This window comes from Eucalyptus grandis, chromosome 5 (genome assembly GCF_016545825.1).
Source record: "Eucalyptus grandis isolate ANBG69807.140 chromosome 5, ASM1654582v1, whole genome shotgun sequence".
Lineage (NCBI taxonomy): Eukaryota > Viridiplantae > Streptophyta > Magnoliopsida > Myrtales > Myrtaceae > Eucalyptus > Eucalyptus grandis.
The window spans coordinates 416828-439051 of record NC_052616.1 but is presented as its reverse complement, the minus strand read 5'-3'; the positions used below and the strand labels follow the sequence as shown (position 1 = coordinate 439051).

General features: G+C 40.3%; 2 protein-coding genes across 6 annotated transcripts; both read right to left on the bottom strand.

Moving 5' to 3' along the window:
• Positions 1 to 228: 228 nt before the first annotated feature.
• Positions 229 to 4588, bottom strand: LOC104443352. 3 transcript variants are annotated; one of them, XM_039312668.1, is made up of 4 exons: positions 3813 to 4588; positions 3564 to 3708; positions 1265 to 2252; positions 229 to 1003 (listed from the first exon to the last, which is right to left on the bottom strand). In XM_039312668.1, the coding sequence occupies exons 3-4, from the start codon at positions 2188 to 2190 to the stop codon at positions 523 to 525; spliced, it is 1407 nt and encodes a 468-aa protein (XP_039168602.1). In that variant the 5' UTR covers positions 2191 to 2252; positions 3564 to 3708; positions 3813 to 4588; the 3' UTR covers positions 229 to 522. The 3 variants fall into 3 exon arrangements, with proteins under 3 accessions (XP_039168602.1, XP_010054999.1, XP_010054998.1); XM_010056697.3 differs by having other exon boundaries at positions 3627 to 3708; XM_010056696.3 differs by lacking the exon at positions 3564 to 3708 and having other exon boundaries at positions 3813 to 4587.
• A 1710-nt stretch (positions 4589 to 6298) lies between these two features.
• On the bottom strand, positions 6299 to 22001 carry LOC104443351. Of its 3 annotated transcripts, none has more exons than XM_010056694.3 (16): positions 21532 to 22000; positions 17903 to 20611; positions 15887 to 16334; positions 14914 to 15142; positions 14419 to 14583; positions 13981 to 14253; positions 13627 to 13872; positions 13065 to 13451; positions 11542 to 12963; positions 11346 to 11402; positions 10537 to 10920; positions 9685 to 9908; positions 9062 to 9195; positions 7337 to 7606; positions 7078 to 7256; positions 6299 to 6910 (listed from the first exon to the last, which is right to left on the bottom strand). In XM_010056694.3, exons 1-16 carry the CDS (start codon positions 21893 to 21895, stop codon positions 6815 to 6817), a joined length of 7587 nt encoding a protein of 2528 aa, XP_010054996.2. In that variant the 5' UTR covers positions 21896 to 22000; the 3' UTR covers positions 6299 to 6814. The 3 variants fall into 3 exon arrangements, 2 of the variants coding, with proteins under 2 accessions (XP_010054996.2, XP_039168990.1); XM_039313056.1 differs by having other exon boundaries at positions 17903 to 20591; positions 21532 to 21670; XR_005551471.1 differs by lacking the exons at positions 6299 to 6910; positions 7078 to 7256; positions 7337 to 7606 and having other exon boundaries at positions 9685 to 9823; positions 21532 to 22001.
• Between the last annotated feature and the right edge of the window lie 223 nt (positions 22002 to 22224).

The following is a 22224-nucleotide window of genomic DNA, read 5'->3' as shown; positions in this document are numbered from 1 at the left end:
CAGACTGCAGAGGACAATCCTCTAGTTTCCTCCGACTCACATATCAAGCCAGGGTTGAAGAAATCTCCTGTCAAATGCCTTCAGCAAGAGCCTTAAGTAACGCTAGCCCTCAACACGGTTCTGGCCGCAGCCACTGATCTCTGAGAACTAGGACTCGCTCTTCGCACTCAAGAATACACCAGCATCTTTGATTAGTTTAGTTCATGCATCAATTGTAAAGAGAGGATCTTGAATGCACCCGACTTGCTATTTAAAAGCGGCTTTAATTGAGCAAAATGTTCGAAACGACAGTATGACAGCAATCTCCAAATGAACTATTTGCTGATACAAAGATCTCCACCTGACATGAAGCACTTCTTATATACAAATATACACCTCAGTATGCAAATTATCTTCGGACAAGGCATTATATACAAGGCTCCAAAGACCTTAAGAAGTTACGGCAACGTTAGAAATAGATACACACGAACGCCACTCTCCTGCATGGCAATCCACGCGGGAAGCATATGATACAGCAGCAGGCTAGAAAAGAGGTATCATCCACCCAACCGTCCACCCAAGAAGCAATCCAGCCCCAACAAGGCCCAACCCCACGGCAAAGACCACAGCATACTTGGTCACATCATGCTTCTGACGCTTCCGTCTTCCCTGTCTCGCTTTGGAAGCCTTATCACAGCTCTTCCGCATTTTTCTACCTTTGCTAGGTCCCAGAGGAAGGAACACCGGGAAAATTGGCCCATCAGTGTCCATCTGTAAGAGGGTGGTTTCTAGCTGAAGCAATTGGAACCACTGCTTGTAGGCAAAAAGCTGAGAGGCTTGTCTAAAGAATAGCTTTACAATGTGCTCCTTCTCTGCACGTGCTTGTTCTGCTGCTTTCTCTGCTTCCCTTGCACGTGTTTGAGAATAGCACAGTGCTTCCAGTAGCTGAGACTTAGCAGGATCGCAGTCGGTAGCTTCCCATGTTTCAGTTTTACCCTTGCGAGCTGAGTCATAACTGTTTTCGCTGCATACATGCAAAATAAAATGGAACTGAGCACCTCTTCAATCAAAACATGTATCTTCGTAAAATAACAATAGAGTTCCATAGTGAGGCAATCATAGTCCTGCCGTGACCAATGGTAAAAACAAACTTGTGAGTAAGCCTTATAGCTGTACTCTAACGTGACAAATTCAATAGAGTAAAATGAATCATTCCTAATTGTTATCTGGCATTATATGGTTCTAGTGCAAAGTATATTTACTTGATAATGGACAATTCAAGTACCTGGATGAATTGTCAAAGCCACGAGGGAAATGACCATCTTCATCTGGAGCCCACTGCCTTCTTAACATTTGGTCATATTCAGGACTACTTCTTGCCTGGATGGTTTCACCCAAAGTACCAAGCGGATCGACCTTCCAATCCGAGGATGTCTCAAATACTTCATCGTAGTCTAAGCAACCAATATACGAATAAGGGTGTTTCCTGGCATGCATATTCTGAGGTGGGGGAAGGTCACAATTCTCGACATGGTCAAGTGACTTCTTAGCAACAAAGGAGGCTAATTCGTTCTTATCTGATATGCGCCACCATGGTTCTGGCTTGCCATTTCTGGTCCATGCAGAATCCAAATCAAAACTGAGCTCACTAGTCTGCTTGGAAGCTGACATTGCAGCATGATTCATCTCTATGAGCTCAAAGCTTTCCATCATATCCATGTTCTCAACTTCTTTTGCATCCTTACTACACAGGCCCATTATCACTGGGTTTGAACCTCCAGCATCGTGGAGATTCTCGAGTTTGTCTTTCTTTTCGTTCTCAACATGCATATAAGCTCCCTCTTTCTGCATCTCACCACATATAGATTTTAAATCTTCCGTGCTAGCATTCAGGAGATCGACCTCAGCATCCAATGCATTTAACCCTTCGCATGCTAGACCCCTTGGGAACCTAGAGCTAGGTTGTTGCTGAAGCCACCACCTTGCCTCTGGAGGCAAATTGGTAAATGAAGGTTTCCTGTTAAAAGGCATGAAACCTAAGCCAAAACGATCTCCCTCTTCAGTAGAACCAGCAGGTCCTGCATCCACTTGTTTGGACGTTGAAGATGATGATTGGCAGCATGCTAACTTAGGAGCTCTTTTGGCATCTTCTTGTACAAAGTAACGGTTAGCTGTTCTCTGCCATACAGCCCTTGCTTCTGCAGCTGCCATACTCTCTCAATTTATTCCACATTCCATTGAACATATGAAAAGTTCGCTGAAGCTAACAAAAACTGCATAAAAGGAGCAAAGATCAGAATGAGAAATATCATGTAGTAAATAGGCCAATTAGCTGGTTCGGAAGATTCTCTCTAGTCAAGAACGAATGATCGTCAGGAACAAGACATATAAGTCCCTCAGGGGCTACCTAGACCTAATTATACTATGCAGTTGAACCAAATTCCCCTCCTCGAGAAAGAGGAGAAAAGCGCAGGTGAAAAAGAAACAAGACATATAAGTTCCTATCTTCTTCTTTTTTTAATGCCATTTCTTTCTCAGGAAGTAAAGGCTACATTATCAAGTTCAAGGCACTGTGCTTGTAAGACCATCTCAGCTTATATGCATGTCTAACAGTTATATCCTTCTAGCAGTATGGCAATTGGCTAGAAATTAGAAAGGAAGAGAAAAACACATCCAGAACTAAACGAATGGGTGTTTCATTTTTCCACTGTTCATTACAAAAGCATCGGACAAGTTCATGTATATCAAATGAATACGATGGGCGTATCAAACTCTTTAAAACCCAAAATGGAAAAGACAATATAAGACTTGATTACAAATACATAAAGCACTGTTTTTTTTTTTTTTTTGGTCTCCATAAAGCACCGGTTGACTGATGCCTGAAGTTGTGAATAAGCATGACCACAAAGAGAATAGCAAATCAATGACTCTAAAGCTCACATGATGATCAGTATTTTAAACAGACACATCTCACGTCTTCCAATGGAACATATCACAAACTTGAAAATAAACTGAAGACCATAAAAAGGAACAACAACCGAGGACTCCATAATCACATAAGAATAAGTAAAATGCAAATGCAAAGCTGCTCCCCAAGGAAAAGCTCCATCATGATATACGCATGAACACGAGCTGACGTAACTCAACAAATATGTGTCCTTAAAGCATGTAGTTTTCGGAGACGGCAAGGCAACTTGCATAGGAAGAACTCAAAATTCATGGTTAAATCAGCCATAAGGAAAAACAACTGGCGGGAAGCATGTCACTTTACAGATCGCAAATGTTAGCGAGGGTCGAAAGAAGATGGTCGTGATCGAAATAGGGGAACAACCATGGCGAAGCTAAGGGAACCAGTCAGTTAATTAGCTGAACAGGGGAGAACTCATGATCCAAACCGAAATTTCAGATTACGGCAGGTTTACTTCCCAAATTTGATCGGACAAACGCATGTGCAGACATGAGCTCACCGCCCAATCAGTTCACGCCAAATACCCAAATCCCAAAATATGCCGCGGCCGACCAAAAGAGCAGACAAAGTAGGAGGCATCGGAGATGCTCATCTAAGAAAAGATACGCATCCCAACCTTAAGAGAAAAACAGGAAAGCGACATCCATCCGATAAAGCAAGAGCAAAGATGCATATGTACCAGGAACACAATCAAACACTCCAGACGATAAAACTCAGGCCACACCCGTCACTTGGCAAGATCCCTCAGATCAACTGTCGAGCTTGAGTTCTCAAGCAGAGCCAATCAAAAAGATCAAAACTTCAATAAAAGCAAAGACACCCAGATGGAAAAAAAAAAAGAGAGAGAGAGAGAGAGAGAGAGTACATGGGTAAGAGAGAGGTGGATTAGATCTGGGGTGGACAGGTGGGGAGCTGGAGATCTGTGTATGATTGCAAGCGAAGACGTGGAGGATGAAGTCGGAGGGAGAAAAGAAACCGATTTGATGAAGATCGAGATGGTAACTTCCCGAACTCGGAATCGGAGACGAAGGCGAAGACGACGCTTGTCCGACACTGAAAGGGTCGTGTCAGCCGCCCCTCCCTCCGCCTCTCTCTTTTTGCAGTTACTGCATCGATTTTCGATCGCACTTTCCTCTTGGTTTTACGCTCAGCCAAGTCGTCACGGCCGGCTGTTTACCACGTCTCCCACTCCTTAAATCTTGTCTTATGCAAAAGAAAAGCAAAAACTATCTGATCTCACGCTTCCAATTCACGACACTCCACCTCAATAATCAATAAAATAATCTTTTTGAGAGCACTAGATTACGGGATCAGCAATTCCTTCCCACCCCCACAAAAAAAAAAAAAAAAAAAAAAAAAAAAAAAAATCTTCTTTTTCACTTTTCCCGAGCTGTGGGCGCTATGAGTCTATGACTAAGGCTGCATTTAGAAATCACAGCTTTGCATAAACTTGGCTTTTTTTTTTTTCCGGAGGGGGTTTATGCAGCAAGTCTCCTCCTTTCCCCGTGCGAATGGCGTCTGCCTAAACAGAGAGGTTGGTCGTTCTGTGGTCCACGTTTTGATGGAAGAAAACGACATGGACATCATCGGTTGGGGGGATCCGGATTAAGGAACTAGCACGCAACTAGGAATTAGATTACTGGTTTCGACACAAACAGAATGCGCGATATGAATGTAATATACGCACATGAGCTGGGAAAGCAACCACCGCCCGAGGTTTTACTATGAGCCAGAGGATATCAATCATTAAAGTGGACACTACCGTCAAATTCTTTTTTTTTCTTTTTTACTTTTTTTGGTTGTTGAAGGCATGTTTTTTCTAGGAAATCTTGTGTAGAAATCAATCATCAACAAACACAATACCGACGTCAAGAACCCCTCTACTTGTACGGCTTTTTTTCTTCCCAAGTGGTTTCCCTTCCCAAAGCATTGGGAGGAATAGATTTGTTATTACAATGAGCGTATTTCTGTGGGAGCTTTAACTTGGTCATCAACCATTGCTTGTTGACTGAAATCATGTGAACCAGAAAGGAACGGTGTGATGCCGTGGAAAAAATCTAAATCTTTTATGTAGAACGCTTTTTGACTAACAATAATTATCTCGATGTCATTAATCTTTTCTTTTCTTTTTTTGTGACCGAGGATTCATCGAAACCTATCCTTGTCAACTTACACCGATTTAGGGTCTCACGGGCCTCCGCGGTAGAGGCCTAATAGCTATTATACCTCGGGAGAAACTGACCCAGCAACCCCCACCGGGCCCTCGCTTTAATCACTAATAATGCAGGGTTTCGAACCCTTGACCTCCTTCGCTGAAGGAAATATCTCAACCAACTATGCTGCCCAGGTGAGTATCTCGATGTCGTTATTTGCCTAAAAAAAAAGTGCATTAATACCATACATCGTAGGAAACTTGTATAAATCCTCTCATTGTGTCCTTATTTAGATGGTGACGCAATAGCTTATACAGAAGTTTTAATTTCCGTCTATTACAATGAGAGGATTACGACAACAACTCATATTTACCATTAAAATGTGTCGGGCAATAGCAAAGTGAATTGATTCACACATACGTTCATTTTATAATGTTAAATTACAACCAAAAGATGAGCAATTATAGGTAAAATTAAATATAAAAATATCTACTCACATAAAAAAAAAATCCTATGAAATTGATAAATGTTGTAAACGAAATTCATATTTGTCTACTTTGTGAAGAAATCAACAACAGTTCATGAAAAATTCAATCAAAAAGGGATAATTTCGTTGTCAAATAAATTCCTTTCACCTTAATTTGATAAAATGATCTAATATGGCGAGCAAAAAAAGATAAATTCGATAAAGAAAAAGTAATTTCTTCAAAAAATAATAGTCCTGGCATCACATGTCACGTATATCTAATATGTATTTAACAAGTAAAAATGTGAAGAACAACCCCATCTTGATACACCGCATCAATGAAAGGTTGATTAAATAAGATAGAGATTATTGATATAAATCGTATCATTTGACAAAAAACATGACAATATTCCAGTTTTTCATCTCCAATTTGATTATCATATAGCAATAAATTGATGAGAGTTTTGTGTCAAGAGGAAATTTGTTTCTTTGCTCCGTTTGTTTTTGTGGAAGATAAATGATTTAGGAAATGACCTTCCTCTATACCAGCAGTTGTCTTGCGAACCAGCTTCTGCAAATCGTACATATTTTATGTGCATAAGAGGCCGAATGGAAATCAGCTTAATGACTGACGTTCATTATCCTCGCTCATCAGGTTTTGCGCAGAAGTCAGTTCACTTTGTTTTCCTTCCTGTTTTCCTCTTTAGGAATCAACTGCATAAGACGACTACGAGAGAGTTAATCACAATTCTTTCTTCGTATAAAGTTGCTTTATCAAGAAAGTTACATATGGACACTGCTCTGTGGGGGAAAAAATTACATTTGCACCCAAATGATGCATGCTCACGCTTTTTGATCAACAACAAACTATTATACACTTCAAATAGGAATTAGGAACCATTGTCCTGCGTATGCAATGTGATTTATGAACATCACTGCCAAGGGAAAAGATGATCAAACGAAGCACTGCGAATGTGTCTACATAATATGGCTCTTTCCTCCCGTGCTCTGATCGAATTCCATTCTGGATGAACTGGTTGCTTTGGTAAAAACTTTTAACTTCCCCAGAATAATCTAAAAAGAAGTTTGCTTGCTACGGTCCATCCTTTAGGTGCTGAACAATGGGAAGACAGTGCATAGCTGCAGTTGTGACTGTTGACGATAAAGCCCGTATGAAGTATTTGAATTCACCCCATCTAGAGATGATGTATCCCTTGCAGAAATAGTTCTGCACCTTCAGCACGTCCCTCATACATAATCTTTCAGTCCAACCAGCTTTACAGAGCCATCCCCCCCACAGGAAAGAAATCCATGTGAAAGAAGCTGCACATCCGTAACACCAGCCTGTTGCATGCAAAGATGACATTCGATAAGTAAAGGCATTGAGCCAATTTCTTCTGCATCCTGGGGAATCAAACTGCTCTACACGTATGTACAGAATAAATATATAGCTATGTCCAGAAATAATATATAGTGATGTTCCAGCACAAATTTGATTGCAAGAACATTACCCGTACGACTCCGCCAAAACCCCGAGTGCTTGGTTGTAGAAAAGTGTGCCTTTCATGTAATTTTGGCCAATGATGTAGTAACTTGGCACTTTTGGCATCCCAAAGTTTCACATCACCATCTTTGCTTCCAGTTAAGAACAAACTCGTTTGAGCAATTGGGGATATTTTCGTAACACTCCCTTCACAACAAGAAATACACAAAAATCAGAATATAACACACATTTAATGATTATGGCAGTGGGAAAGTATATCACATTACCTAAATGTGCCTTTGGTATGTACCAGAGCATCCCACCTACATTCTCAACCCCAAACTTCGTACCAGTCCCTGCCGGCAAGTCAGTAGACAAAGTTGCCTGGGAACTTCGCTGACTATTATCAGAGTTCTTGTGCCTTTTACTCCTTCCGGTTGCAATGTACCGAAAATCATGGAGTCCAACATCACCACCCTTACCACCGGTCAATATAAGGGGAGAAACGGAACTATTTCCTACATCATTATCAAACACACAAACAGAGCGAGCTCCACCTGCACAGAAAGTACAAATGTTTGACAAGATCCATGGCCAAGGATGATAACACGATAGCAACATTCCAGCTATTGCTTTATTTAACTTTGGAAAATGCGTCATGTAGCTTTGCACTAAGTTCAGCAAGTGAGAACAGTCAAATATCTGCCACTGCAATAAAATTTGGGGGCAAGCATGATATATGGTAAAGTTGCTTCATGGCAATATGGAAGTCATAGGTAAAAGTCACAAATGAGCTTCTCCGAAGTGAAGAGGGTAAAGCTGTCTAATGTTTGATGACTCTCGCTAGACACAGATGCAGGGGTATTCTGTGCTGGGACATTATTTTTGCCCATACCTTATGCTTCCTCCAATTGATTACACCAACATTCAGAATCAATGAATTCATCTCCCCCATTTGGCTCGAAAAGATACACACTTCATTTAGATGTGGTGTTCTTGGAGGTGACAGCTAGTGTTTAGATGTACAAAACAAGCACAAAATTTATATTTTCAAGTTCCAGACACCTGGAGTGTCAAAACTTGGCATGAAATACTTAAATGTCAAAAGTCACGAAAGTGACACTTAAGTGTTTTTATTTTTCTTTTTTTTTTTTTCAAATAGGACAGTTGAGTGACAAGTTCGGCGAAAGTGGCCGAAAATCTTACGTGACAATTTTTTAATAATATAACTTGCTTACATGGCATGCCAAAGAGCTAAGTCAGCAACAAAAAACCAAAACGATGTCATTTTGCCTTTTTTTTTTAATCTCAATATAAATATTAATTAAATTAGTTTTTTTTTTTTTTTTTTGGGTAATCGAGGATCCACTGGGCAGCCCACGGTAAGTAGAGTGCGCGGTGCACCCCAGACCAAGCGTCAATATCTTGGAGGGCTGGCCCAGTAATTCACCCCTAGGACCCCCACTTAAACCATGTTAGCAACGGGAGGGCTCGAACTCTCGACCTCGGCGATAGAGGAGAAAACATACACCAACTGAGCTGCCCATGAGTAGGTAAATTAAAATATTTATATTTACAAAAATTTAAAAAAAGAAAAAGGAGGAGGAGACCCTCCTCCCACCGTTGCTAGCCCTTCTAGCAAACGGCGAGGGAGCCGGCGGTGAGAGCTGAGCCAGCCGTCTGCAATCTTAGTCTCCCCTTTTAAATTTAATTTAATTAATATTACATTAATTATTTAGCCACATTAGCAAAACGATGTTGTTTTTGAATTTATCTAGTTATGTCATTCAAAACGTTTTTTTGCACTTCTCTTATCAGAAAATCGCCACGTTAGCATTTTGCCCGGATTTTCTCACCGTTGACACTTAACTGATCCATTTTACTTCAATTTTGGCACTTTAAGTGTCATTTTCATAACTTTTTTAACACTTTTAAATGTCCTTCCGTGTTAGGTTTTGACACTCCAGGTTATTTTTTTCTCTCATATTTTCAGTTGAAGAGAAAGGACAAACCTTCATGACAGATTATAGAGGCTCGAGAAGTAGAAGGTGGAGCCAGTGTATCCCATACAACCACATTCATGTTATTGGAGCTGCATCCAGCTGCGGCTATTATTGATCCACTTGAACTAACATAGGCAATGTCCCTGCAACCAAAATAAAACTTAATATGGCGTATATCCAGTGCCACGAGGAAGGTGGTGGTGGATAAAATTCTCAAATTCATAATGAAAAGCCACATAATTCACAGGGGTGCATCTCATTAGCATTGAATAAATTCAACTATGTACCATTTTAAGAACAAACAGGGATAAGTACCGAAAAGAAAATAGGACACGAACACTATGAGAAGGAATGTGCTGTCTCAGAACCCATAATGACAAATCAAATCTTTGGCCACAACAAGAATTGTTAAAATTCATCTGCAGCAATTCATTCAGTTCTTCGTTACTTTATTTTGCAAAGTCCCTCAGTGAAAAATCCTGATCTGAAGTACAGAGGAAAACCTCGTATCAACCAAATAAGTAAAAAGACAGGCCATGCATCATTATTTCTATTCCCAATTTCCAGTGCCACGTGCAGAAAAATTAAACAAGATAGTGATTGCTCAACAAATCTAAAGAGGTTGCACATACGAGGCATGCCCATTAAAGCAAAGAGATGATTCAGTCGGACGAACGTTGCTCCTTCCTCCAACCTCCAGCTGCCATGAGCATATGGTCCCATCTAATGCAGCTGTAGCAAATCTGTGTCCACAAGGGTCAAACTGCAAGGCTGATATAGATGCAAGAGCATAAGGTGGAGGGCTATTTGCAGCAGGCAGCACTCCATAAGTAGCAATAGCTTTTTCCTCACCAAACTGCATTTATCAATTATGTTACAATTGTTTGACAGTAATATTGCCACAGAAGTTCAAAGCGATAACAAGTTAACAACCCACAGATCGCACTTCCAAGAAACAAAAGTGATAAATGTGGCACAACTCATTGCAATAGATCTCACAGATCCCAGCAGTGTTGACTTGAAACTTAAGAAGATCATAGAAACAGAGAAGTGCAGAACAGAAAGGTAGTCAATGCAATTTTATTCCTTTTGTGGGTTGGCATCCCCCCCCGCCCGAATTTTTTTTTTTTTGCCTGGGGACTTCCCTGAGCATGCTCTTTTCATTGAGCGCACATCATAATACATTAATTCACCAACAAAAGGGCGCAGAAAGAATAATGTTGAACAAAATTTAGGAAAGAAAATCAAAATTTATAGAAGAGAAAATATTCCCAATTGTCCCAAGCCAAAGTTGCAGAACATCATGTTTAAAGGAGCAAATTGATAAAAGCGGAAAAGAGCCTTCTTGCTTGATTCTGTACAAACAATTTCTCATAGCCAAACTGATGAAACAGCCAAATAAAAGATCTAGCAAATGATAACTAACAGAATCCCACATTTGACTTTGGTAAAATTGAACATTCGTCCACTTCAACAAATCTTACCTTCCATAAGTAGATATGTGTGTTGCTGGAGCCAACCAAGAAGTATGGCATGGATGGGTGACTAGAAAGAGCCCTAGTTCTTACAGTTTCCAAGTCAGCTGATTGTTCAACAAACTCTTCGAATTTATCTTGAGTTTCCCAACCTAAGCCAGAAGCACCAATGCCTGCATAACCTGGAATACCAAATGCTACACCACCTGTCAGGTCTCTCCCAGGCATGGCCAAAGATCCCATCTTGGTAGTTGCTCCACCAAATCCCCATTTGCTCTGAAGAGTGGATTCAGAGTCAGCCCAACCATGCCATGGCCAATCAGCTTCTGACCATAAATGCTCCATTCCTTCTTTATAAGGTAATTCTTCTTCCAAGTTGAAGAAAATTATACCCTATATAAGACAACCACCCATTGAGGAATACTGTATGAGTAGCCAGAAGGATTTATATCTGATAAAAAGTAAAAGAATGTGACAGATCACGGAGTCGGCAGATCAATGCTTATTAAAACATGTTAGAAGCTAGGTATCATCAGGAGTTGAAGAATTTTAACACAAGGAGCTCCTGTTAAAATTTTCTTCATTCTTTTGAATTTATGTCTTTGACACCAAAGTGTTTAGAGCTTTTATTGCAGATATATTTTTTAATTAACTAGCATTAAGGGAGGCAAACATATCTAAGTAGCCAAAAGAATTGTCGCCATTACCAACTAGTTACATAGTGATCAGTGCAACTCAAATTCTCACAAAATTTCGGCAACACAGAATGCTTTAAGGATTAGTACTAACATTAGTGTCCATGTGCAGGAATCACTCACCTTTCTATTGCTAGAAACTGCAATCTGCCGTTCATTGATGGAGTTAATGCATAATGCCTGTTCAAAACATCAAAACTGCGTCAAAATCATGCATGGATCTAGATTACCTTCAAGGACCTACTGCCACCTTCAGGCAGGTTGATCCATCAAAAACATACTGCTACATAAATGCAAGAAGAGTGAAAGGAAAAATTACCTCCATGAGCTCCCCATTTCTCTTTAAAATATCTTTAGGATTTTGAAAATGAGTAACCTCATTCACCAGGTTGGGTTCTTTATGCCAAGAACTCAATAAAGAGTTGCCATTTGAAAATAATCCTTTAGAAAGAGACCCACTCATGCTGCTGGTAGAATCAGGGCTACCCCTACTTCCGTTGTTCCTCGATTCATTTTCCTCTAATGTCATCCCTTCATGTATTCCTGTCCAACCTTTAGAAGGTTTGGTGCTGGAATATCCTGACCAATTTATTTTCCCCAAGGCAAAATTATCTGATATAATTTGAGGATCAGCCCATAAAGTCCATAGTTTTTCATACATTGATAGTTCAGTATCACTGTTAACAAGATCCAAACTAGTATTAGTATCAGTCATATGCATTTGGAGAGATCTGGGTTCAGTCAGATCAGACTTTTGCAACCACACAAGTGTCATAGCTGGCCATCCATTGTCAAGTTTTTGCTGCACTAGGGCTGCAAGTTCGTTAATATGATATGAAGAAACATGGGCAGAAATTGTCTTCAGTGACTGGACCAAAAAAACTGATAGCAGCTCAGTCTGTTCTCTTATATTTTTGGCATCAGCTTGAAGATTAGCAGAACTACATACTTTTGAATGGAGCTCACTAAGAGAAGCACCAAAAAGGTGACTGTCTTGAACTGTTTCCAATATGAAATTCAGCTTAAGGTTCGTAAAACGAGACATATGTTCCCATAGTGAACATCCCAAAATTTGCCATCTTTCATCTTCAGGAATCAAGTGTACTATGTCTTCTCCATTTTCACCTTTCACACTTTCAGTTGATTGCAGATCGCATTTGACAGTATTGACAGTGGCAGTATCAGATAAATTTTTTTCCATTTGGTGGAGAACTTCGGTTAGATCTTCCATATCAACATTGTGAGTAGTATGGCCATTGAAAAGAGACACCCTGAGTGGTTGCAAAATCAAACTGAGAGCTTCTAAGTTCCTCTGAAACCAAATGTAAGCAAAATGAGCAAAATACTCAAATAAATCGAGTATGGCAAAAAGTTTCATGATGAAGTCTGCATCATTGGAGTTCAAAGATAACCGGAGAATAGCTCTTAATTTCCTAAAGATAAGTATAAGATTTTGAAATAGAATCCCCCTAGAAACTGACAATTTGGATCCTTTTTCATCTTGCTCAGTCTTCATGAAATTATGTGAATCCAGTCGAGAGAAGGATATACTACAGGCTGCAATGAATCGTGAAGACAAGAAAGACACTTCTGCAGCTGCTGCGAATGGAAGCTTTGGAAGAGAGGGTTCTAGATTGCCAAGCAGATCATTCCCATTAAAAGCCGTTTGCCGACAATAATACCCTTGTAGTAGATCAAGTCCAATAAAAAAGGAGCCCTTAGAGTATGCAAACCCTGATATCTGTGAACATATACCATGTAAAACAAAAGCATGTTAGTCATTGGGGTGAGAAGCAGTGAAAACATATAGTGTCACATGTAATGACTCAAACGTCAAGATACCATGCTAAGAAGAGAGGCAGCATCCACAGAGAACTTCTGCTCCACAACCTCCAAGCCAGCATATAGCTTATCTCGGAACTCTGGTAGTAGTTTCTTCAATTCATGCATCTTACACTCAAAGTAGGACCTAGATCCAACAGATCCCATACTTGAGTATGGCCAAGACGGGTGTTCTATAATTAATTTCGTTAAGTGTTGAAGTGCACAATCAAATTTATAATGGGACTCCAAATGGGTGGACACATCATTGGACAGCCAATTTGAGGAACTATTTGTGGATGCTTTTGGTCCGGCCAGTAGAACTTCAGAAAGCCCATTATTGAACATGCTCTGATGATCACATACCCCGTCAAAGCTCAGAGAAGAATATTGCTCCATAGCTTCAAGCTAATCCAAACAAAACCAAAAAAAAGCTGTAGAGCTCACTGAGAATTATTGCAACAGAACAAATTCATCTATAGATGCAGACAACTTAGCAAGCACCATGAATATTCATAAGAGAAGCGAACATATGACATTCTTGACTCTTATTACCCCTTATTAGAAGGAAAATAATACTTACAGGAAGCCCACTTCTTTTCAAGGCGGTAGCTGTGATTAGACATGCCCACCTCCCAAAGAAAGCAGCATTTTGCTCCCCAACAGCATTCTTTATATGATTCTTAGCCGCTAGCAAAATGCAGTATAAACCAACACTTGGGTCCAGAAAGGCAGCATGATTGGAAATGGGAGCATATTCAATTGAGATAGGACCATTTTGGCACTTAAACATGCTCAAGAAAGATTTTGAGTAGTTCCCCAGCTGCCACTGCAAAAGAAAGAGATATTTATGATGGCTGCAAGCATCTACTGTTGCATATATCTCCACAACCAAAACTAGAGATAAGCCAAAAATTAGCTTAGAATAATAGGACACCTCTAGAAGACTGGAAAGCCAGTAGTCACTCTTTTCAATTGCTGAAGGAAGCATGAACTTTGTTATTAATTGATGCTCAGTTGGTCCACCGCACCCCTCAACAAGGCGACAGATAACTAGAGCAAGCTGTTCATCCCTAAGATTCTTCATACAAACAGTCACTGCAGAAGAAATATCACCTCCAAGCAGGAAAAAGGCAATTGCAAGCTCTATCTGATGTCTCCCAAGCAAGACATATGCATTTTTAAGTGCAGCAGCCTTGTTTTTCTCCTCCTGTCATGAAAATGCAGATTGCAATGAAGACACTAAAAGGGTTACCAGAAAGGAATAAGAATCCGATATTATCTAAAAAGACAAACGAAATGTACAACACAACCAGGAGCTTGAGAAATTCACTGACATTGCAAAATTAGTGGTGTGATAGGTACACCACAGTACCTGAAAATTGCGCAAGAGGAATCCAACTAAAGGCTTATCCTTCTCATCCTTGCTTAATTTAAACAGGCCAGCCAAAACTTGGAGTCTGTTTAATGATACATATAGAAGTGCACAGTCTTTAGGATCTTTTCGCTTTAAATATAGTGATCTTGCCAGTTTCTCCATCTGCAATGAAACAACATCCATCAGATAGCTCGAAGCAGGAAAGTCTAATCGGCACTTAACAAAAAAATAATGTGCAAGTTTTAATGACAATCAGATCCCTAAAGGATTTAAAACCAATTTGTTGCAGAGTAATTCCACAGGTTTTCTCAAAAATCACAAATAATAAGAGGAGCTAGGTGAACTCCCAGGTAGAGAGCTTCTCCAACCCCCAAAAATTTCCTGGCAATAAAGCAGAAAATGCATAGACCAAGTGGCTTGAAGAAGGAATCCAAGATACATACTCATCAGATACGCAGTCACATCCCTTAATGGTGGAGGAGTAAAACTCACCCTTGTACGCAATTGTGACACATCAGTTAACCAAAGTCCAACTCCATTTGCTCGCATTTCTTGCCAAGAAGATGCATTTGGAAGAAATGAATCTAATAGATTATCCTGACAGTCAGAGTGAAAGGCCCAGCAAATTGATGCAGAATCAATGACTAACTCTTCCATCGATGCCATCCTTCCATACTTCCGGAGGAAGTGAAGTTGTTTGTATCTCACTGAGACCCAAAACCTGGGGCAGAGTTGAAGCGGAAAGTATGGAAAGAAAATCCAATATTAGAAAATAAAGGCTCTTCTAGATCATGAAGTCCCCATTTCTGAACACAATTTAGGAAAAAGCACTAGATGGAGGAGATTTCATTGGCACTCACTAAGAGCACAGAGCATGTCCTAATCATTCTGTCTCTAATGATAAGTAAAAATGCAGAAACTGCTGAGGGCTCAAACAGAAGTTTGATAAACCCTATAAGTAGCAACTCCTCCTTTCCAGCACTGATACTGCAAGCAGAACTTTATAGCTCGTTTGGCTGGAGGTATGGGCTTTCATACCTTTCCTAGAGTTGGCAACACTTTTTCAGGTCAAACTGGCTTTCCAGCAAAATATGGACAACATGGTAGAATATCTACTAGTCGCAGAAGATGTGTAAAAAATACTAATCTGCAATTTTTTTCACAAGAACACTAACACAACTCTAAGTTCTTGGTGAGCTTTGTATAACACAGGCATGAAGAACAAAATTACTTCAGGCATGCCCAACCACAAAAGATTTTGATTGCATCAGCTTCTGGAGTCAATGCATGCTCTCACATTCATCATAAACAAATTATCACTTCAATTAAGCCTAAAAAATGACTATCACCGTTGCATTAGCTCAATTGAACAAAAAGATGTGATCATTACATGACCAACAATACTAGGCAGCAGGAAAGCAACTTATATTACAAAATAATGCAAATCAACCATATTGAGGCATACCTTCGTCCAGGCTCATCAAGACTTTCATAAACAGAGGTAGAATGCAAATTATTGACTTCACTGAGAAGATCGATAATTGCAAGAATTTCCGTCTTCTCTTTCTGTGACATAGCTTCTAATTCATGCCACCTCTCGAGAGTGTTGATAAAGCTACTAAGTTCAGATTTTAATGACAAGGAATTAGGTTTGTTACTGGAAGCATCATAATCAGACTTAGAAGATAACTCAGTCAAGCCTCTTTCAAAACTGAAGGATGATGTTATTGAAGAGGCATCCCCACTCCACTGAATTTGTCTGGCTGGAGAACTTTCTGAAACAATGCCTTCAAGATAACCTGACAGAACCATTTGGGGAACAATTTGGCGAGATTTGGCTCTCTTCCCGTGCACATCAGAAGAAAGATGTGCAACAAGATGCCGCAAGGCCAGATATGCACGCCTCCAATTGCCTGGATATATCAAAGTATGGAAACATAGATTTATTTTGAAGCATTCATTTAAAGCTAATAATTAAAAGCATTTAAAACACTGGTAAAAGGATGGGTTGGTGGAGAGGAGTTTGCTCGCTAAGGTTCTTTTGAGGAAAAAAAAAGTAGCAAATACAGCCACATTCTATTCCCTGAATAAGTTGCGTGTGAACAAATTCGCAGATAGCCCCCCTTCCAAAGTGGCTTTGAGTGCCAAATTCCTTTTCATCGTAAGACAAACTGAAACTCATCAAGTTTCCTCTTCTTTGAGAAATATATTTAAATAATTAATACCGTTCTCTTTTACAAAGTCAAATATTGCCATCGATAAACATATCACTACAACCACAACATTATGCTAAACTACTGATGGAAGTCCAAACCAAGAAAAATAGCCAGAGTCATAGTTGACTTTCACACAAAACATTAATAAATTATACGCAAGTGGAAGAATTATTGCAAATAAAAGCAAAAGGAATTAAAGATGGCAAGGGAAATGCCAAACAGAAGGCTTCTCGATAGAGCCTGCTGCCTGACGAAGTCAAAGTGAATATGAAGCTTTTTACAGACCAACTAAGAATAGTTGAAATTTTAGTGTTTATATACATTCCAGTAAATTAAAGCTAAAGGAAAACAAAAGCCGCCAGCAATTATAAAAAAAGAAGACATTTTGTGAGGAAGCACGTGTTTATGTAATAGAATACAAGGGACGCCTCCCTACTAGAAATAGGTTTGAGTCTTTTACTTCCTTCCATTGTTATTGAACAGGTACATAGCCAAAGCTTAAATTTTTCTCAGTACCTCAAAGGTTCAAATAGCCGTCCATTTCTTTCCAGACTTTGAACCACTACAAGTAGCCCTCACTTCAAATTGCAGTATGCCTACCAATTGAAGCAAAACTCCTCATCTTGTCAAAACTAATAATGTCTAAACTCTACAACCTCCCTTGGTGACAGCAAATAATCACTCAGTCTATAAGCTTTTTGTAATTCATGCTTCTATATATTTAAAGAAAATGTACGTGTGCGCGTGCACGGAGAGAAGGGGGAAGGGGGAGAACTCATATAAAACATTTATCGTATTATCATCAAATTAATTATTTTCATTTTCTGATCCTAGGTCTGATCCATAACCACCCCCTTCTCTTTCCTAATTGCTAGTCCACTAAGGAAAATAAAAGAGAACAATTGCCGACAACAAAACAATATCCAACCAATAAATTCAATGCATGCCAATATATCAGCAGCCCTAACATTCAAAAGTATTTCCCACTATCCAGTCCACTCGTAGAGCACCCCTAGCACTTACCAAATCAGAAAGAAGCCAACAAAAATCAAAATACCAGGCAAACAAAGAAAATAAAAAGTGACTAAAATGATATGCATGTTAACAACATGAACACGGGGTTATCTACTCCCACCTATAAACCTAGGCCCACTTGTAACAAATGACTGAGCTATAAACGTGGCAAAATGTGATGGAGGCTCACAATACAAGTAACAGAAAGGACATCTGAAAGTTACTTTATAATCTACAGCTATTGAAGGTACCTGAAAATATGTTAAAAAGGAGAGCCTGTGGATGATACAAAGGAAGAGGTCCACACAAATATTCCAGTATTTCGAACATGCTCCAGAATTTGAACTTCGTAGGAAAACAATGTTCTGATGTAGCCCTTTCTACATAGAGACAACTGGCTACAAGATCACAATTCAAGCTCAGATTCTTTGCAGTCCCGGAGGTGCATAACTTCCCATTGCTTTCAACTGATAAATTTTCAAAATTATGAATGTCAAGATCAGTAAAAATTGGAGCAAAAATGCCAATGCTTGGGCTTCTTTCACTATTCCATGGAATATCCTTTTCACATGCTAGATGAGAATTCCCCAGATAACCACTATTTACAAGGAATAACAACTGACTGAATGAGCAGATGTGATTTTCATGAACAACCACACCTGTCGCCTGGGGGCCCCAAATAAAGTTATATGCAGGAGATGATAAATGAGCATGTGCAATGCAAAACCAAATATGCATATGTGACGGCTTTCCAGAATTCAACAAACTCTGACTACCAGCTCGCCTTTCTGCATAAACCAGCAATTTATCTTGCATGCATACTCCAAGAATCTCTTGGCCATTACCTAATGCTAACCACTTCATAGCAATGACATGTCCATCTAGGGATACCATATCTTCTAACAATAGGTGTCCTGCTCCCATCATATTAACGGCGCCCCATATACTTAGAGTATTGACATTATCAGAATTACTAGCCCCACTTATGGTTGCGATCTTCTGACCACAATCAGTAACACATACTTTACTAATCGAACTTTGATGTGCAGCAACCATACCCACAAGCTCCCATCTGATAGTGGCAGCAGATTCTTCAGTCCTATTACTTCTCCACAATTTCAAGCTACCATCTCTGCACCCTGCTGCCATCACAAATGCAGGACAATTGCTGCACTGTTCATTATCAATACCCCTCCGGTCCTGTCGTATAGATGATAAGGAAAGACCAGGACTTACTATGGAGAAACTGTTGATAGTGTCATGGTTGTGAGAATCAAGACATTGTGGAGAGCAAGGAGATACAAAAATAGAATATCCTTTGCCACAAAAAAAAGCCTCGAATTTTGACATGCTGCTCCAAGCTGGGTAATTGGTCTCAATGTCACATTCACGATTGTGTCCAGATAAATCATAGTACTGTACAACAATGTCCCATGATAATGTATAAAAGCCATCAATCCATGCAGCCAAGAGCATGAAACCATCGCATTTGGAGGCTTTGTTAGGCAGAGGAATTGAAAAGATATCTGTGGGGCCTTCTTCAGTAGGAACGCCATCACAAAAAGGAATTGTGCATAATCTGTGACATTCTACTTTTTGCACTTCCTTTTCAGAAGCTTTAACCACAAAGCAATCGATCCCGCCATGGTATCCCAACAGAACAATGCGGTCATCTTTCATTGCTAAAGGTGCCCAGACCAAGCTGGTATATTTTGGATCTTTTTCTTGTGTCACAAGTTTTCCAGAGAGCTTCCATGAGGGAATCGTGGTTGGAAAACCGGGAAACTCATTGGTAATGGTGGAAAATGACCAAAACAAAAGCAAACCATTAGAATCCAGGGAAGCAGCTAATCTGAATTCACAGTGATCAGGATGCACAGCAACTCTTAAGATTTTTCCAGAGTGACCATCTAGACCTAGTTCAACACCAGAAGAGCCAGATAAAATCTTCTCTTCTGGGGAAGTACCAAGAGACAAATGTCTTACATTATCTGCAGCCTGAGTGTGCAGCAGCAACCACACGATTGAATTGCAAGGTGAAAGGTGAATAAAAGAGCAGAAAACAGGTGGTCCAGATGAACTATTCCTCGAGATGATTGCTTTCTTCACGGGGTATTGATCTTTGACATTCAAATATGAGAATTTGTGAAGATGCCCCGAGTCAAGATACTGCAGGTCCTTTGATTTCCATAACGTCACTCGAGGGTGCCTAAGAGGAGAAAATTCATCAAGACAGTGGACTGCCCAGAATGTAATTTTCAGCTCTGGACCAATGCCTACTACCCATTCACATCGGCCAGTCTTTTCATACTCAGGAAACTCTGTAGAGAAAATCTGGCTACCTTCTTTGCAAATTCTAAATAACCCCCTCTTTTCTTCTGCCCAAGTAACAAAAAAGTTCTCACCTAGAGTTGCACCAAGAACCATGTTTGTCTCGATAACAGCGACAACACAAAATGAATGCTGGTCCTTCTCCATTTTTCTTGTCCGTCCATAATCCATCTCACTCCATAACCTCACGGTTCCATCCAAGCAGCATGTTAAAAGGACATGTCTTGCTTTCAGATTCCTCTTAAGCCGTCTTCCTTCCAATGGCCTCCATTCAATCATGAGGATAGGTTGAGGATGAAATAGCTTAACCATCACGTATTCAGATTTCCGATTACTTTGACATACTAAAACATGTTTGCACTCATCACTGACCGATGATCCACTGAGATGCTGCTTATTCATATAAGAAGCTGCTGCTGATGGTCCCTCAATGGACCAAGTTGCAGAAACCAGAGTTTGTGGCTGTTTAACTTTAAACTTCCAAGCAATCTCCCAGGAAATGCTATTGTTCTTCCACAGAACCACCTCAATTCCACCTGCAATAATTCCATCCCCAGATCCAGTCCACTTGACCACCTCCACCTTTGAAGACTGCCTGAGTACTGCATTCTGGCTCCAACAAAAAGAACCTGATGAGTACAAAACATTTAAATTTAAGAAAATTCAAAAGCAAAATATAACTGCTGTGGAATATTAGTTCACAAGAGCCCCAAAGAAGAAAATGACCATGGCAAACATACTACTAAAAAATAATATGTCTGCAACAGCTCATCATTGTCTACTCCTTGATTTGTGCTTATGTGCGCAGAAACGGAAAAGAAGTTAATATGAGGTACATACACATGCCCTTAGAAGCCAGAACCATCTGATAAAATTGCTTGTGACTGACGAAGGAGCACAACTAAGTGGTTGAGGTCAAACGCAAATAATTAAATTGACCAGATATCAATAAAGGAGATTAGAGAAGAAGCAGTAAAAGCAATATTGAGAAGAAAAACTTAACAATATGGCGACTTCAAAAAACTCTTAAATGTAGAATCTGAGATTTTACTACAGTACAAAGTGAAGAAGATTGTAGCTGGGGATATCCATTTGATGTCCACTCTTCAAAAGACTCAATTTTTTCATTGAGACAGCGTAAAACCATCCACCAGGCATGTTTCAGGAATGGATCCAACTACCACCTAAACAACTCTAATGAGCCAGTCTCGCATATTCTAGTTATACACGTCCTTAGAATAATGAGAACTTCGGCGTGGGAAGCCAACTCTCCATAACTACGCATGCCTCATTTAGAAAGCAAGTGAGCTCAAGCAGAGACTCTGAATCTAAAGTATCAGAGAATGTTTGAGAAAAGAAGGACAGCTTTGACTCGAGACACTCATCACTATTTTCCTGATTATCCCTGTAAACCATATATCCAGAGAAATGCCAAAACATGCCAACCTATGATTTGTTCCACGATCTGTGACTCAACTCCAATGGTCTAGAGACGCCTAAGCGGAATAACGAAAAGGAAAAACGACAATTGAATCGAATTCAGATATACCTAGTAATCTGGAGGATTCGAGCGAGTGAATGAAGACGCAATCGCCGGAAGCGGCGGCGACCCGGCCGTCGGAGGAGAAAGAGACGGAGGAGACGGGGCCAGGGAGGTCGAAAGCGTGTCGGAAGAAGGGAGCGGCGAGGGGTTCGGCGTGGGAGAGAGGGGAGGGGAGGTGAGAGATCACCAGGAGGGAGGAGGCTCCGTAGGCGACCCAGGCGTAGCCGGCGAGGTCGGGGATCCAGTCGATGGTGGATCCGGTGGGCGAACGGGTCGGGGCGGGGGGGACGACGTCGGATCGCAGGAGGGAGAGCGGGAGGTGGTCGATGGGATCGACGGCGGCGACGGCGGCGGAGTCCGGCTCCGGCATCGTCGTGGGCGGCGGCCGGGGATCGGGTGCGAGGTCGGAGGTCGAAGGTGGTGAAGGATGAGAAGGATGAGCTACTATGCCATGTTCTGCCCGAGCACCAGAAGCGCCAAAACATCATGTAATGTTCTCCTGGGGATGGATCTCACTTTATTAAACTGTCGGGTTAAAAAAAAAAGAGAAAACTACAGTAAACTTTATTAAATAAATACAGGCATACCTATAATTTCTTGCCTCGCGAAAACAAATAATTAGTGATCTGTCAATAGTATAATTAGAGCTGTGGAGATATTTACTTTCTCTTTTGGAGAATACTTCTATCGAATATTGGA